This window comes from Oncorhynchus nerka, linkage group LG24, assembly GCF_034236695.1.
Source record: "Oncorhynchus nerka isolate Pitt River linkage group LG24, Oner_Uvic_2.0, whole genome shotgun sequence".
Taxonomy (NCBI): Eukaryota; Metazoa; Chordata; class Actinopteri; order Salmoniformes; family Salmonidae; genus Oncorhynchus; species Oncorhynchus nerka.
This window is the reverse complement of record NC_088419.1, coordinates 28,207,444-28,226,270: the sequence shown is the minus strand read 5'-3', so window position 1 is coordinate 28,226,270 and position 18,827 is coordinate 28,207,444. Positions and strand designations below refer to the sequence as shown.

Below are 18,827 nucleotides of genomic sequence, written 5' to 3'. Positions count from 1 at the left end.
GCAGCCTAATTAATAATAAATATTAATATTCCACTTGGTTATCTCTCTCTAGAAAGCTGCTGGTGACGTACTAACAAACATGCCAGCAGATTTTAATTTATTTCGTCAGTTCAGCAAATATATTTATTTCAATTATAGCCATATCAAATCCAGTGCAAATTAACAAGATTTTGTTTAACTTAATTTGGCACACAGCACATGCCACTAGCAATTACAGAAAACACAAGGACAGGGTGTGTTAGATATGGCTCACTGACTCAAGAGGGGAAGAGATTTGTGACAACTCAGCAGCCCAACAGAGACCAGTCTAAATCTGGGCCTCGCAAAGATCAATCCCTCATAATAATACAAATATCAACTAAGCCCAGCTCCTGTGAATGTGGCTACATGTATTTCTTTTCTTTCAGTCTTCGGACTCGGAGACATCCCAGTTGACGTGATGGCCTTGTGGTGTTAAGGTGGTGTGAAGATGCTGTAGCCTTTTTAGTATAAACTGGCTGATGAGACAGCAATGCCAGCCAGGGCATGGGTCCAAACACAACAAGAAGACTCAGACTGATGATTGGACCAAACCTGAAGTGACACGCTAGTCACAGAGCCCTCAGCTGCTGCTGGGTGACGTGAGAACTGGGAATGCGTGTTGGCAGGTGGCAGTCTCAGTCTCAATGCTCATTACAGCCAGTCCTGACTGAGGGGAGGACAGCTCTTTTTCACTGGTGGAACCGACCACCCCATGACATCTGGGCCAGCCAGGCACACAACGACATTACTGGGATGCCACAGATATGTCACATGGGAGACACATTTCTAATGTTACACACTCAGTGCCATTGAATCACCACACAGACAGTCTAAAGACGGACATGTCATAACTAGTAACCCGGGCCACTTGCTTGACGGCCAATAACTGTGATCAATAACCATGGATACATGTATCTGTAATTAGACTAAGACAGACTGGGTGTAGCCTCCATCTGGCTCTGGGGAAACAGATACTGAATAGAAAAATGATCAAATAATAACAGTGACTCAGTCAGTGAATGGCCCCAGCAGAGAACAGCGCAGTAGTTCTTTTAACAGGGTCCCGAGCCGCTCCTGTGTCCTCTCCTTTCAGATGTGCCTGATATGAAAGGGATCAGTGGGCCTGGGCTCCACAGCCCTCATTAGGGTCAGTGGAGGATAGTGTGGAGATCAATGTTATGTTGATGCTGCGTGGTGCATGCAGTGTGCCATTCCACTGAGAAACTGGAAATCATTACCATACAGATCCCATTACTTTTACTCCAGCTTCTCTAACTCCACACTCCAGATATGGTACAGTGGCATCGGTACAAAGACAGATGGACCTGTTGCCAGCCCAGCAACCCCTCTTGACAATTAGGAGATGAGGAAGAGTTGAAGATTAATGAGGATTGGGAATAAGGGAAGGATTATAACCCAAATTGCTAAATACAGTGGCTTGCAAAAGTATTCACCCCCCCTTTTGTATTTTTCATATTTTGTTGCCTTACAACCTGGAATAAACATGTATTTTTTGGGGGGGTTGTATCATTTGATTTACACAACATGCCTACCACTTTGAAGATGCAAAAAAAATAATTGGTGAAACAAACAAGAAATAAAGTAATTACTTTGTAGAGCCACCTTTTGCAGCAATTACAGCTGCAAGTCTCTTGGGGTATGTCTCCATAATCTTGGCACATCTAGCCACTGGGATTTTTGTCCATTCTTCAAGGCAAAACTGCTCCAGCTCCTTCAAGTTGGATGGGTTCTGCTGGTGTAGAGCAATATTTAAAGTCATACCACAGATTCTCAATTGGATTGAGGTCTGGGCTTTGACTAGGCCATTCCAAGACATTTAAATGTTTCGCTTAAACCACTCGAGTGTTGCTTTAGCAGTATGCTTATTGTCCTGCTGGAAGGTGAATCTCTGGAAGACTGAAACAGGTTTCCCTCAAGAATTTTCCTTCCAAATTTTTGGGGAGTCTCCCACATGCCTTTTGGCGAACCCCAAATGTGTTTGCTCTTCCGTAAAGCCCAGCTCTGTGGAGACAACGGCTTAAAGTGGTCCTATGGACAGATACTCCAATCTCCGCTGTGGAGCTTTGCAACTCCTTCAGGGTTATCTTTGGTCTCTTTGTTGCCTCTCTGATTAATGCCCTCCTTGCCTGGTCCATGAGTTTTGGTGGGCGGCCTTCTCTTGGCAGGTTTGTTGTGGTGACATATTCTTTCCATTTTTTATAACAGATTTAATGGTGCTCCATAGGATGTTTTATAACCTAACCCTGATCTGTACTTCTCCACAAATTTCTCCCTGACCTGTTTAGTGAGCTCCTTGGTCTTCATGATGCTGCTTGCTTGGTGGTTTCCCTTGCTTAGTGGTGTTGCAGACTCTGGGGCCTTTCAGTACAGGTGTATGTAGACTGAGATCATGTGACACTTACATTGCACACAGGTGGACTTTATTTAACTAATTATGTGACTTTTGAAGGTAATTGGTTGCATAGCAAAAGGGGACTCTCAATTAATCCATCCTCATTGAGGTGAAGAGAGGGGAGTAGGCCTAATAGTTTGCTGATGAAATGTCTTTCTAAAGTACATTATGTATCATTTTCATCAACCTACATTGCACACATTTTTAAAATAATTACACTGTATGTCTTGAAAATATTGTTCTAATGATTACCCTTACAAAAATGAATTTGTTGCGGAAAATTTGCTGCAAACTAAATAGTGTGCCACAGAATGTTGCCAGAAGTTTGCAAATGTTTGCCACTCGTGGTGAATTTTTGCCAAACCTTAGGTCACCCATTTTGTTTTCTGAAAGACAATTCAATCAAGATTCAATTTGAACTTGTGGCAAACCTGTGGCAACAAGTTCAAACACCAGTAACCACTGATGACTAGTGATGGGCATTCCGGCTCTTTTCAGTGAGCCGACTCTTTTGGCTCCCAAACAGCTCTTTAAAAAATATGTTTTGTATTTTTTCAAGTCAAACAGTTTACGATAGTTTCACTACGATTGGTGTTAAAACAATTCTAATTAAATTATTAAATGAAATCATACTCTACCTTAACCACAATGTATTTAAAAATGCATTGGTTTGTTATGAAAAATAGCGCTATTAATCATTTGCATTTAAAGTATAACTTTTTAATGTATATAAACAAAGTGCTTATAAATGTAACAATTAAAAACTAATACAATCTGAACAACATAATAATAGAATATTGCACCATATCAAAGAAAAATAAATAACAATGTGCAAAACTGTAGCATCCCACTTAAAACATTAAAAACTGGTCCCTCTTTTCTCTCTCTTCTGTATTGCCATGTTATAACCAGCAGCACACAGCAATGCTGACCATATTTAGCTTTTATGAGAGATTTGCATTCAGAAATGTAAGCTGCCTCACTTTTTTCTCAGTAATTATTTGTCCCGTTTTCGAGAAGACCCTCTCAGAGGGAACTGATGTGGCCACTATGCAGTCTCTCCCTGTCATTACTTTAGTAAGACGTGGGTAGACAGAGGCCTTTGGACCGGACCTCCATTATGGCATCTGCTGAGGGATTCCTTCGTGCTGCATCCCCAGTTGCTCTCTCATCAAACAGCATCCAAACAGCGGATGTTAGCGGCACTACTGCTGGTGCTTCTGCTCCATCTGATCCCTCTTCTTCCTGTTGCCCTGGTGCCTGAGCCAGCTGACTGCTGGAGCTGTCCCTCCCTGCTGCTGAGGTTATTCTTTGAAGAGCCTCATCAATTGCTCTGGCATCACTGAAGGCTAAGTTCTTAAACCTGGTGTCAAGTGCAGCGAATTCTGATAGCACGTGATTATATTCCATTCTGTGGAACATTCTGTCCATTGATGAACATAGGGTGTCCATCAACTCTGTCACATTTGCTTCTCTCTGGCAGCTGGCTGTGATTTGCTGCAGACCCTTATACAGGAGTATCATTTTTGAGGCTGTCACATAGCTGGAAAGAGAGAACAGTAACTTTAGTTCAGGTTCATGTTTGGTCTACTGATACTACATTCTCATCTACTGCTCATATACATATATAAATACTGGATTAAATAATGATGTAGTAATAACTGCTTCATGTACCTCTCTCCACTGATCTCCACAGTGCCCTGCTCAAAGGTTTCCAGGACTCTGCACACCACCTCCCATTCCTCTTGGGTCATAGCATCAACAGGTGCATTGACAATGGCCAGGGTAGAGATGATGGCATCCTTTGACTCAAGAAACCGCTTCAACATATAAAATGTTGAATTCCACCTTGTAGTGCAGTCTTGTTTAGGCCTCAGCTCAGGCATCCCCATCTGGCGTTGTGTAGACTTTAGTTTTTCAGCACCTACTGTTCTTCTGTGGAAATATTTCACAGCTGCTTTCACTTTGTCCACAGTGGACTTCATCACCTTCAGAGCATCTCTTACAATCAGGTTGATTGTGTGGGCAAGACATGGATGATGGGTCCATTTGAACATTTTCATGGCTTTGGTTATGTTAGCTGCATTGTCGCTAACAGAACAGACCACACTTTTCCATCTACTTGCCATTCTCTGGCCACTCTAAACAGTGCCTCTGCCAAGTTCTCTGAGGTGTGTCTGTCACTGAACTCAAAGCAGTCCAGAAGACAGCTGGACATCGAAAGATCTTCAATGAAGTGACATGTAACTGACATGTAAGAAGTGATTACCTTTGATGTCCAGCAGTCAGTGGTAAGGCAAACTGCAGTAGTTTTTAGACCTATATTTTATTTTTTATTTTTTTTCTTCTTTGAATTAGTTAATTATATTAATTTAAATATTTTGATCATTCATATCTTAATTTTTTCATATATTTCTAAATAGTTTCGGCTCTTCTGATATGCGAGCCAGCTCCCAACGTTCATCTACAAGAGTCGGCTCTTAAGAGATGTGTTGGAAAACGGAAGCCAAGCTATCTAGCTTGCTACCTAACAAAGTTGTCCAGTGAGTGAGTAACTTATTAATTAAGCTTCCCAATCAACTTTAACATTTTATTAGCTAAATGATGCCTAGTTATTTATGGGATAGGGTGAAAAACATTTTGTTGATACCAGTTTCAATCTGTCAGTGCCACTGAAATCAAATCAAATGTTATTTATCACACGCGCCAAATACAACAGGTGAAAACATTAACGTGAAATGCTTACTTACAAGCCCTTAACCAACAGTGCAGTTAAGAAAATAAAAGTCAAGGAAATAATTATTAAATAAATGTAAGTAAAAAAAGTAACAGAATAAAATAACAAAAACAGGGCTATATACAGGGTCTATACCGAGTCAATGTGCGGGGGTACAGGTTAGTCGAGGTAATTGAGGTAAGTATGGGTAAAGTGACTATGCATAGATAATAAACAGCGAGTAGCAGCAGCGTAAAAAATAAATAAAGGGGGTCAATGCCATTTGATTAATTATTCAGCAGTCTTATGGCTTGTGGGTAGAAGCTGTTAAGGAAGCCTTTTGGACCTAGACTTGGTGCTCTGGTACTGCTTGCCGTGCGGTAGCAGAGAGAACAGTCTGTGACTATGGTGGCTGGAGTCTTTGAAAATTTCTAGGTCCTTCCTCTGACACCACCTGGTAAAGAGGTCCTGAATGGGAGGAAGCTTGGCCCCGGTGATGTAATGGGCACTACCCTCTGTAGCGCCTTACGGTCAGATGCCGAGCAGTTACCATACCAGGTGGTGATGCAACCCGTCATTATGCTCTTGATGGTGCAGCTGTATAACTTGTTGAGGATCTGGGGACCAATACCAAATCTTTTCGGTCTCCTGAGGGGGAATAGGCATTATTGTGCCCTCTTCACGACTGTACTGGTGTGTTTGGACCATGATAGTTTGTTGGTAGTGGACACCAAGGAACTTGAAGCTCCTTTGCCCACGATCAGCTCCTTTGTCTTGCTTATGCTGAGGGAGAGGTTGCTGTACTGGCAGTCTCTGACCTCCACCCTATAGGCTGTCTCATCGTTGTCGGTGATCAGCACTGTTGTGTCGTCAGCAAACTTAATGATAGTGTTGGAGTCGTGCTTGGCCACGCAGTTGTGGGTGAACAGGGAGTACAGGAGGGGACTAAGCATGCACCCCTCAGGGGCCCCTGTGTTGAGGATCAGCATAGCAGATGTGTTGTTGCCTACTCTTATCACCTGGGGGTTCAGGATCCAGTTGCAGAGGGTGGTGTATAGTCCCTGGGTCCTTAGCTTAGTGATGAGCTTTAGGGGCACTATGTTGTTGAAAGCTGAGCTGTAGTCAATGAACAGAATTCTCAGATAGGTGTTCCTTTTGTGCAGGTGGGAAATGGCAGTGTGGAGTGCAATTGAGATTCCGTCATCTGTGGATCTGTTGGGGCGGTATTAGAATGGGTCTAGGGTTTCTGGGATAATGGTGTTGATGTGAGCTATGACCAGGGTCATGGCTACAGACGTGAGTACTACGGGGCAGTAGTCATTTAGGCATGTTACCTTGGTGTTCTTGGACACAGGGACTATGGTGGTCTGCTTGAAATATGTAGGTATTACAGACTCAGTCAGGGAGAGGTTGAAAATGTCAGTGAAGACACTTGCCAGCTGGTCCGCTCATGTTCTGAGTGCATGTCCATGCTGTGAGTACACTTACTAGCTCCCTATCATATTTTTGCACAATTTGCACAATTTTTGGCTAATTAATGATTTCCCTTAAATCTTATTTTTTTGGTTGAATACATTGCTGTCTTTATACCAATACACATGTCGATATGCTACTGTCACGGTTCAGTAGCATGTTAGCTAGCAGAGCAGCTAAGGTAGCAATAAAATGAGCTGATTTAAAAAAAACTTCCCTTCTGCAGTACCCTTTCCCTACCTGTGGTGTTGTTAAAGGCTGGGAGGAGGATGCATCAACATCCTGGAAATATGTCTGTGGTGTAATCACTCATAACACGTTTGTGTGATACATTTGTGTATTCTCTTCAAGATTGAGAAGGTGAGCAAATGCATGTATTCTCAAATGTAGCCCATACATTCATTCTTTGTAACAATTAGATCTTTAATTTCTTTAAACTAATAGCAGCTAGCTCATCTTGATCATGTTGTTCCTTCTCTCACTCTAGAAGCAATCAGTTACAAGGCAAAAATACAGATTGAGTCCTTCAATCAAACTGAGGACAGAGAAATGTGTCTGGCAGACTGAAAACTGTGAACGGTAAGTAAGAAACGTTATGAATTATGAATTTTGTAGTCATTCATGTTAAATAGGTTGTCCTGACATAATTAGGTAGCTAGCTAATGTAGCTAGCTAAGTATGACATTTAGAAATGTGGGTGAAACTATTCCTTAAAATGTCCCCCTTAGTGGTTAAGCCTAGCATTTAAGAGCGTTGGGCCAGTAACCGAAAGGTTGCTGGTTCAAATCCCTGCAGCAGTAAGGTGGAAGAATCTGCTGTTCTGCCCCTTGAGCAAAGCAACTCCCAACAACAACTGCTCCCCGGGTGCCAAAGACGTGGATGTCGATTAAGGCAGCTCTCCCCCCCATCTCTCTTATTCAGAGGGGTTGGGTTAAATGCGGAAGACACATTTCAGTTAAATGCATTCAGTTGTGCAACTGACTAGGTACCCCCTTTCTCTTTTGCAGCGGAGGAGTTAGACCAGGAAACCACAGGAGGTTGGTGGGACCTTAATTGGGGAGGACGGGTTCATGGTGATGGCTGGAGTGGAAGAATATGAAAGACTTACACACAGTGAGTATTCTGTAAATGCCACCTTTTTTTATACACGAGGGAAGTTCCTCGGGACACACGTGGATAGGACTGTGGACACACCAAGCGACACAAAGCTTTAGCCGAGTCTTGCAAGGTACATGTTGAAAGCATTGTTGTCTATTTTGGAAACTGATTGTTAAAAGGAATTTTTAATTGATTGAATACTTTGTGCTCGAGAGGACAGTCCAGATGACTGAGTTGTCGAAGAACAACCTTTAGCTTACAAACAAAGTTGCAGATGACATGAAGTAGACTGCGATCCAGTGGGCTCAGAGGACAAGACAGAATGGGGCCAAGACAGTCTAAATAGTTTGAGAGGATTTGCGTCTGCCAGATACACCAGGCATGGTGGGTTTAATTGTTTACAAAAGCATTAGACTTGAATATGATTCTGTTTGCTGTGATTTACTAGCCTGGCTGAGGCGACCCACGGGTCTCAGCGCAGGGAGAGGAGGCTGTTTTTTTAATGCGCTCATAAATTGTGCGACAGGGTTTGATTGGTTCTCTCAAATGTTTTTTTTTCTTGGGTTGAGACCTCCCATTGTTTGGATTTGAATATCCAACCATTGTAATACAAGGGGGCGGCGTTCGGGTTTGAGTGTGGCTGTACGTGTGGGTGTTTGAGTGAGAAAGACACAGAGGAGAGCCAACCAGTAAAAGCACAGCCCCCTTCATTATTGTCGCATTGAGCCGGAAATATGAAAGAGCCATTCCAGACTGAAGTCAGGAGGACTTTGAAAGTTAGGTGTTAGCCAGACTAATGATGAACTGCAATGAAAAAGTAATTGCTTCGATGCCTCGGGGAAACTCACTACGAACTGGATCGCTGTCTTCAAGGACAAAAACATATTGCAGGCCCAAGATCTTCTCTTTGAAGTGCATGTATAGTTAGAAATGACCCTCCTGGTGGTGCCTCAGATACTCATTAATTTTTTGCCTGAAACAATCAAGTTATTCACTAACCATTCTTCTCTCCATATACACAAGGTGACATCGCTTTAAGACTTGATGGAAGGAGCAAGTGCTGTAAGTCTGGCAGAAAGAACCACCTTCGAAGAGACCAGAATGTCTTTCATTGACTTGCGGCCTGTACGTTTAAATAGTGGATAGGCATAGGGAGATAGATGGTGAAATTAGATGATAGCATTTGTAAACCTTGAATGAAAGGAACAGCATTCCAAAATTGGTTAAATGCACACTCCAAGACATTGTTATGTAATTGAACCTATGAGCCTAAGCCCCCAATGAATGGAAGATGTAGGCATCAAACAAGGATTGGGTGTTTACATTGATGTTGAAGTGTAAATGGTTATATAGTATACAAAAATAAATGGTGTGAGATGGCATTGTCAGTGTGTCTCCAAGCTTTGCACAAGTTCTCATATTCTAAAATCAAATGATTTCTATCGAACAGGATGGGACCAACATGGTTGATTAACTGCACCAGGCGGAGGTGACCAGATCCTACCCATTTGTGTTAGCTCTTGGGGACAATTGTCTCTGCTCACACGTGTTTACAGTCATTAGTGGACAGGCATTGGAGCATGGTACATTGCTTGGGGCACTGTTTGTGTGTTTCAAGTCCTATTATGTGTTGGATATCAACTTTTATACAGACCACAGTATATCAGGAACAGAATCCCCCGCAATTAGACTGTTGAGAGCAGGGGTGGAAGTACGGTCCGGCGTCCAGTAAAATAAATATTGGGGGTATACTGTACCGGTAAAATATGAGCCTATCACAATGAATACAACATGCCCAAAAAACTTAAGGCTATTAGGCCATTATTTATTATTAATGCATGTCAGCCACATGAAACATTAGTGAATTGACTGGAAACCAGGTGGTATACGCTTCAAATTGAGTTGTGGTTTGAGGAGTACACATACATTTTGTCAAGGCGGAGATGAGTGGCAGAGATGCTCTCGACCAGGCAGAGATGAGTGGCCGAGACCGAGGCGCACGTGGATAACAGTGAATGCATCAATTCAGGCTACATGTGTAGGCCTAATAACAATAGCAGAACTACAACATTACACTACAAGTACGTGTTTTGTAACAGATGTCAATTTCCATTCATCAAATTGTGGGTGCACAGTTCACTGTTGAGGTTTGGATGCTGAAATTATTTTGTGAGTGAACGAATGTGCTCGAGTAGCCTGCAGGAGCGCCTTTGTTTTACAATCAGATGAAAACATCATGACTAGTTGTGTTAATGCCACATTAAAAAGTAGAGGCGGCGTCTCCATAAGGCTATGTGAAGCTAAGGTTTCCTAAAATAAATTGCAAAAATGATATAGCCTAATTAGCTTACTCCTGTCTATAAAGAAATAAATACAATCATTCAAAATAGGCTACTACGCCAGAAAGCATGATTTGGCCACAGAGCATCATTAGCCTCTTTAAAAAAGATGTGGATTGTTTTAAATCCCATAGCCTACAGTCAGATGGCCAGTGGCGGTTCTAGCTTGTATGGCTTCCTGTGCGAACCCCCCCCCCCCCCCACCACCAAAATAAAAAGCACCATCCTGCACTAACTGTCATTTTTATTCAGACATTTGGAACACAAATAAATAATCATAACAAAGACGAATAGAAACAAAATGTAGTATATAAATACAAATAAAAGTTAGAGTCAAATTATTACACTATTTCCCTATTGCTAACAAAAAACACAAATAAAACTAAATTGCACAAATCCTATATCACACAAATACACAACTAGAATAACACACTTATAAAGAAGAGAACCTGTGTATTGCACTTCAAACAAGAAACACAAACTAAATTGCACAACTGCCATCTAAACCCTGACCTTTCTTGCCTTCCTTGATGCAAAGTCATCAATTACATCATCATAAGAAATCTGCCCAGCAATTGCATGGTTAATACTAATGACAGCAAGGCCACTAAGGCATTCCTGTGACATGGTGGACCTCAGGTAGAATTTGATGAGCTTTGAAAAGCTCCTCTCTGCTTCAGCTACGGTCACTGGAAGAGTAAGACAAATTCTGAGAGCAGTCCACAAATGTGGATACATTTCTAAGAGCTCCCTTTCGTGTATAAATATCAGCAGCTCAAGCAGGGTCATGGTCTTCGATGGCAAGTAGTGGTGCAACAGATCACAAAACTCAAAGTTCGGATCGGATCACGGTTTTGAGTCACGGATCGGATCATTTTTCCAGATCAGAAAAAGAGGGAGACAAATAACTTTGCTCTCCATTTATTACTTAAATAACACTTAAAAACAAGGAACTTTTCAATGTTTAAATAAAATCTTAAAATATTCAATACTCAATTGTTAAATTAAAGCCAATGTAAACTGAGATTTTTGGATGTAAATATGAACTTTATCGAACAAAACATACATGTAGTGTGTAACAAAGTCCTATGAGTGTCATCTGATGAAGATCATCAAAGGTTAGTTATTAATTTTATCTTTATTTCTGCTTTTTGTGACTGCTCTCTTTGGCTAGATAAATGGCTGTGTTTTTCTGTGACTAGGTCCTGACCTAACATAATCGTTTGGTGTACTTTCGTCGTAAAGCCTTTTTGAAATCGGACACTGGCTGGATTTCCAACAAGTTTATCTTTAAAATGGTGTAAAATATTTGTATGTTTGAGGAATTTTAATTATGGGAAGTTTTAGGTGGTACCTCACTAGGTCCTCTGCAAACTAGTTGTGTCCGAATTCTGTCAGTCAGAACTGAAGGCCTGTCAGCAGGGTCTGTAGACAGTGAATCATCCTCAGCAGCAGAATTTGGTGGGGATGCTGCTACAGGCATTTCTAATGGAGAGCACATGGGTATTAGTTTACACACTTTATTCACATTATTTATAGTGGTGGAACATCCCACATACAGTGGGGCAAAAAAGTATTTAGTCAGCCACCAATTGTGCAAGTTCTCCCACTTAAAAAGATGAGAGAGGCCTGTAATTTTCATCATAGGTACACTTCAACTATGACAGACAAAATGAGAGAAAAAAAATCCAGAAAATCACATTGTAGGATTTTTAATGAATTTATTTGCAAATTATGGTGGAAAATAAGTATTTGGTCACCTACAAACAAGCAAGATTTCAGGCTCTCACAGACCTGTAACTTCTTCTTTAAGAGGCTCCTCTGTCCTCCACTCGTTACCTGTATTAATGGCATCTGTTTGAACATGTTATCAGTATAAAAGACACCTGTCCACAACCTCAAACAGTCACACTCCAAACTCCACTATGGCCAAGACCAAAGAGCTGTCAAAGGACACCAGAAACAAAATTGTAGACCTGCACCAGGCTGGGAAGATTGAATCTGCAATAGGTAAGCAGCTTGGTTTGAAGAAATCAACTGTGGGAGCAATTATTAGGAAATGGAAGACATACAAGACCACTGATAATCTCCCTCGATCTGGGGCTCCACGCAAGATCTCACCCCATGGGGTCAAAATGATCACAAGAACGGTGAGCAAAAATCCCAGAACCAAAAGGGGGGACCTAGTGAATGATCTGCAGAGAGCTGGGACCAAAGTAACAAAGCCTACCATCAGTAACACACTATGCCGCCAGAGACTCAAATCCTGCAGTGCCAGACGTGTCCCCCTGCTTAAGCCAGTACATGTCCAGGCCCGTCTGAAGTTTGCTAGAGAGCATTTGGATGATCCAGAAGAAGATTGGGAGAATGTCATATGGTCAGATGAAACCAAAATATAACTTTTTGGTAAAAACTAAACTCGTCGTGTTTGGAGGACAAAGAATGCTGAGTTGCATCCAAAGAACACCATACCTACTGTGAAGCATGGGGGTGGAAACATCATGCTTTGGGGCTGTTTTTCTGCAAAGGGACCAGGACGACTGATCCGTGTAAACGGAGCTGTGAGGGGAACGGCACCTCAGTACCTCCAGGCTCTGATCAGGCCCTACACCCAAACAAGGGCACTGCGTTCATCCACCTCTGGCCTGCTCGCCTCCCTACCACTGAGGAAGTACAGTTCCCGCGCAGCCCAGTCAAAACTGTTCGCTGCTCTGGCCCCCCAATGGTGGAACAAACTCCCTCACGACGCCAGGACAGCGGAGTCAATCACCACCTTCCGGAGACACCTGAAACCCCACCTCTTTCAGGAATACCTAGGATAGGATAAAGTAATCCTTCTCACCCCCCCCCCTTAAAAGATTTAGATGCACTATTGTAAAGTGGCTGTTCCACTGGATGTCTTAAGGTGAACGCACCAATTTGTAAGTCGCTCTGGATAAGAGCGTCTGCTAAATTACTTAAATGTAAATGTTAAATGAAAGAATGAATGGGACCATGTATAGTGAGATTTTGAGTGAAAACCTCCTTCCATCCACAAGGGCATTGAAGATGAAACGTGGCTGGGTCTTTCAGCATGACAATGATCCCAAACACACCGCCCGGGCAACAAAGGAATGGCTTCGTAAGAAGCATTTCAAGGTCTTGGAGTGGCCTAGCCAGTCTCCAGATCTCAACCCCATAGAAAATCTTTGGAAGGAGTTGAAATTCCGTGTTGCCCAGCAACAGCCCCAAAACATCACTGCTCTAGAGGAGATCTGCATGGAGGAATGGGCCAAAATACCAGCAACAGTGTGTGAAAACCTTGTGAAGACTGACAGAAAACATTTGACCTCTGTCTTGCCAACAAAGGGTATATAACAAATCAAATTTATTTGTCACATACACATGGTTAGCAGATGTTAATGCGAGTGTAGCGAAATGCAAAGTATTGAGATAAACTTTTGTTATTGACCAAATACTTATTTTCCACCATAATTTGCAAATAAATTCATTAAAAAATCCTACAATGTGATTTTCTGGATTTTTTTTCTTCTCATTTTGTCTGTCATAGTTGAAGTGTACCTATGATAAATTACAGGCCTCTCATCTTTTTAAGTGGGAGAACTTGCACAATTGGTGGCTGACTAAATACTTTTTTGCCCCACTGTACATAATAAAAGTATCATTGTTACCTACAAAATGGAAACATACAACTTTGCAAAAGGGAGAAAAAATATATATAGGGATACACACATGTGCGTGCGCACAAACACACCTGAAGAATCCTGCTGGGGAGAAGTGGAAGTGAATGGGTCATCATCCTCATCCTCAGGCTCAGACAACATTTGTGAAGACACCTGTGTGGCTGAGGAGGTGGATGGTTCCTCATCCTGAGGCTCCGAGATCATTTCTGAAGAGGCCTGTGTGGCTGAGGAGGTAGATGGCTTCTCATCCTGGCCAGTGCCAGAGGGTGCTCCAAAATATTTCAGAAGTGCCCCTGAATTTGCATTGGAATACAGTATATGAGTGACACCCTAAATCCATTTGTTGCACAATTAAATATACATGTCATTATGCACAATTTATCAAACTTTCAGAATAGGAACCAAATGAACCATACAACATCCTTGGCCAATTCTAGGCATAAGACACCCCAAAAGACGCAATATATCACAAAAGATACAAGATATCGGCATAATATATATGTCTTAAGATAGGGGAATTTCCAATGCTGTAGGCTTACTGAGCTCAGGACCTAGTCAACACAATACAATGTGCATATTCACCTTTGTGATGTCACCTCAATGAAAGTGAACCAAATCAATGGTGTGCTAGTTAGGTTGTAATCGTTTTGCTGCAGGTTACACACATTATCATGATGAAACTGTGTGAAATTACATCCAATGTTATGTAAGCTAGTTGAACAGAAAATGGAATGTTGTCACCCTATGTGTAATAGCATAGCAAGTAATATAGACTAACAAACATAAGTATTATACTAGCCTACTTCATTACATGCATAATATTATACTCATAAAGAGATGACATAACTGCATACCTTTTAATCTTTTGAGCGTTTCTCCTCTTCTTTCCACTTTTTCCTAAACTGGGCACCTGATGGCTTAGACCTCTTCTTATCCATTTGTGTTGATTTGGCACTCGAGCATCAGTACATTACCCATCCCCCAACACTGTCAACCAAGAGTCAAAACTAAACCAGTTCACCTTGGTGGTGTGCAGACTGGTTTTATATTATTCTTAACGATTTCCGACAAACCAGAAAAAAAATAACAATATGTCTGTGAAACTATATATTCACAGTATTATGAATGAATTGTGGTTTATTTGGTAGCATTTCGTAGTGTGACTAACTCAATGAATGGATGAGCCATGAGTGTCTCTCTAATTCAGAGTGGTTGGGTTAAATGCGGAATGCATTCAGTTGTGCAACTGACTAGGTATCCCCTTTGTTTTAATATCTTTAAACATGTGTATGATTAACATATATAATGACATTTTTTGTTCAAGCTGGGCTGAAGCACATTCCTCTACCCTTTCATCCTATCACAAATATTTATTTTAAATAGAAATGCGACATTTTGGAAATTGTGAAAAGTGCTTTATAAGTAACGACAGTCATTAGTCCATGTCCTTAGTAGAGTGACCTTCAAACGTAATATTTTACACTTGTTAACTGTGTAAAAATGTTTTGACTCTACCCAAACATAGAACATTATGTGTGCTGTCAGCTAAGATACCGTAGCTGAAGTGTGTCAGTGAATGTGAATATCTATGGATTTGCTCTGGCACAGTCTGATAGACAGATCTGTGTTAATAATATACATACATTTGAAGATTTCATAAGCTTTGATTGATTGTTATCTTATGAAATAACACATACTTAGACAATAGGGCTTTGTTTCAATGTGCTATTTAAAAAATATATATATATTATTGTACATTGTGGACAATTCTCTGATGTGATGTATTTTCTGAAATGCAGGCAAAACAAACGAATTATTTAATATTCAACACTGTACCCTGATTGTGTGTAGGAAAGGGAGGGGCTGGGATGGTAGGGAAACAAAAATGTGTCAGCAAAATTAATTGCTTTCAGTGTCCTGATTTAGTTTGTTTGATGTTTTCTGTTGTTTCAGTGCATGCATTCAACAAGCGTTGGACAAAGGACTTCCACAGGGCTGCCATCTCCAAAGTTCACTAAAAAGGCAATAGTTCTGAACTGGGTTTGTTTTTGTTTTTAATTCATAACAGTGTTAATTATCTTTTAAACTTCCAATGGTTGAAATCTATTGCTCAGTTATCACTTGGCTCATGTAAATATTTATGTAGTTGCCCCTTTAAACATCCTAAGGTCAACATCCCCAAAGTTTTCCCATTTCTCTCATGTAAGCTACATAAAAACATTAACTAAACAATTTATTTGAGAAATATCCAGTCTTTGCTCTTTTCTTCATTACCATGCTGCTGATTATTGTACAAATGTTCAGTATATTTACCACATTTTATATTTACGTTTTTTTTTCTCTTGAGAACTAAGTTGTGTGATTTGGTTAATGTAGATAAAACATTTCAATGTTGTTAACACACAGTAACCAAAACCGGATCTAATTTGCATATTCATACGGAGTTTGCAGCAAATTTGCAAAATGTTCTCCACAAGTTTCCCAGAATTGTTTGCCAGTAGTTCGCAAGTTACAACAGATTGCCACAAAGCTAATTTAAAATGTGGAAATATGAGTATGCAGCAAATGTGACAAATTGGCCAAAGGTTTGCCACAACTGTTGCCATAAATCTGCATTTTGGGGGTTTGTATCACTAATGTGCATTTTGCTTTGTTTAAAGCTATAACCTCTCTTGCATCACTGGCAAAGGAGGGAACATCTCACCAGAGGACTGGTTCGCACCATGCTGTCCAAACTCCCGAGGTTGTAAACTTTACCAAAAGAGACACTTCTATCAGTTTTACTGTCTCGTTTTCTAAAAATGTTTAGGCAACTCCTGGCGCAAACATTACAACCCCACATGCATCAGGGGTGTAATCATTACGCCGATTCTGTTGCTACAAAACGTTTTGCAACAGAAATCGTTAACTCTAAACGGAAAACGCAAACGAGAGTTTATATTGGACAAATTCTGGTAAATCCCTCCCCGTTTCGTTCCATTTGCTCTGTTTGCATCCATTTGGTTCTTAAACGGTAAACGGTTTCCGTGATGAATACACCCCAGGCGAGCGTAATGGTAAAATACAGTGATAATAAAAACGAAGTTCTGATGACAACAAAACGTTTGCAAAAATTATGCAAGTATCACATTCTAAACAGTGCCATATATGCCCACTGTACGTTTTCGACAGTGTTACTACAACACATGATGTGATTAAAAAGTAGCAACATCAAAGTGTAAACTCACCTAAACCAGGTACAAATGTGTTGAGAAATAGGCATAATACAGCTACTGGGAATGGCATGTATGGAATAGCTGCACGCAAAGGTCCTTTCTTCTCTCTTACTTGGACCACAACTCCACTGGTCGAAGAAGTAACTCCCTTCTCATTCATTTCGGTGTCTTTTTGGTCCATGTTGAGGGTAAACAGGCAAAGTGTGAAATATGTATTACTGTTGATTCTCTATCTGTCAAAGACTCCCTTCCGCAACACAGGATTAGCACACCTCTCCAAAAATGACAAACTGCATGAGGTGGACTGTGTGCACGTAAGCGGCGCGCAAGCACTTATGATGGGTAGTTCGCAAACGAAAGGCTCTTTTTAAACGGCTCTTTTTGTTGGGAAACGAATCGCATCTGTGAAAGAGCCGTTCATTTGACTCACTGATTTGCGTACTGATACTGCTGCCTTTTGAGCACGAGACATTACATGTATATATTATAAAAAAAACATTATCTGAAGATGGTAAATCATCACTGCGGGAGCAAAAGGTAGTGTTTTTGCAAGCGATTTCATTTCGTCATGTACATTTTTTAAAATTTTAACCCACATTTCACAATCTGACATATCGCTATGCAACTTTTTAGCGTTTACATTAGACTGTTTATATTTTTCATTTTTTTTGCACTGTGCTTACTGAACAAAGAGGCGTTCATAAAGTAAACGGAGCCAAAAGATCCGACTCACTAAACAAACTGGGAATGCCCATCACTAACAAGCGCTGAGCATCTGCTCCCTTGCACAGTTTAACTATTTCTTATTTATTTATTTTTATTCAACCTTTATTTAACTCGGCAAGCCAGTTAAGAACAAATTCTCATTTACAATGACGGCCTACCAAAAGGCAAAATGCCTCCTGCATGGATTGGGGCTGGGATTAAAATAGTTATATAAATATAGGACAAAACACACATCCCGACAAGAGAGACCGAAAACAACTAGGCTGGTCTCATAGACTAAACGTAACATAGTAAACAACATACATGACACTCAAATTAGCATGATATGTTACATTTGGTATTGTTACATAAGACAGAAGGTTACTTAAAATGCCCACACCAGTAGAAATCCACTTGTTTGAGCTGGAAGACTATGGCCAGAGCTTACCCATGATGTTGCACAATGATTTAAGTCGATAAGTCATTATTTTAATCAACATATGATATTGGGCTTGAAGTGACAAATCCGAACTGCCGACTTTGTGCAAATCCGTGTGAATGCAGTCTTTTCCTATAATATGACATACAAATTCTTCAGCATACGTTTCGTTTCAGGACTAGGTTTGTTCACGGGCATTGTTTATTAATCAGAAACAGCTGAAAAGCTATTCCACTTTGCCACTTTTTTTTACCAGAACATTTTCATAATTCATTGGAGAATTTGTCAATTTTCACTTGTTTTTTGCTAGTGTGTATTCGAAATATATACTGTATATCTGACCATTTTATAAATGGTATAAAGATGAATATTTTTTACCACTAAAGTTTTGCTTCACAACACGCTCCACTGCTTTGATTGGTGTAGTGTCAGCTAAAAACTGCAAGTGTCTATCCAGATAATGAAAAGGCACCCGCAAAAGAAAATTCAATGAATTTATAGTTACATGTAGGGATGCAAAGGGTCGGAAACTTTCCGGTACATTTCTGTAATTTCTTCGTAAATATTCCATGGGAAGTTAAGCCCTGGAATTTTGGTAATTTTGCTTAAATTGATCAAAAAGTTACTTTTTTTGGTGGGATACACAAGGCAATGTCTTGTGACATATTTTGGTTAAACTATCTCAAATTCAATGGAATTGCAACCCTCTGCATGCACAGTGCATA

The 18,827-nt window shown here is 40.6% G+C and overlaps 1 protein-coding gene across 1 annotated transcript in view; it reads right to left on the bottom strand.

Annotated features, from left to right (window-relative positions):
• stum (stum, mechanosensory transduction mediator homolog) overlaps positions 1–17,313 on the bottom strand; it is a 30,127-nt gene extending 12,814 nt beyond the window's left edge. Inside the window, exon 1 of the mRNA XM_029631411.2 lies at positions 16,971–17,313. Coding sequence (XP_029487271.1) covers positions 16,971–17,139 — 169 coding nt within the window. The 5' untranslated portion in view covers positions 17,140–17,313. The remainder of the gene's footprint in view (positions 1–16,970) is intronic.
• Positions 17,314–18,827: the final 1,514 nt, after the last annotated feature.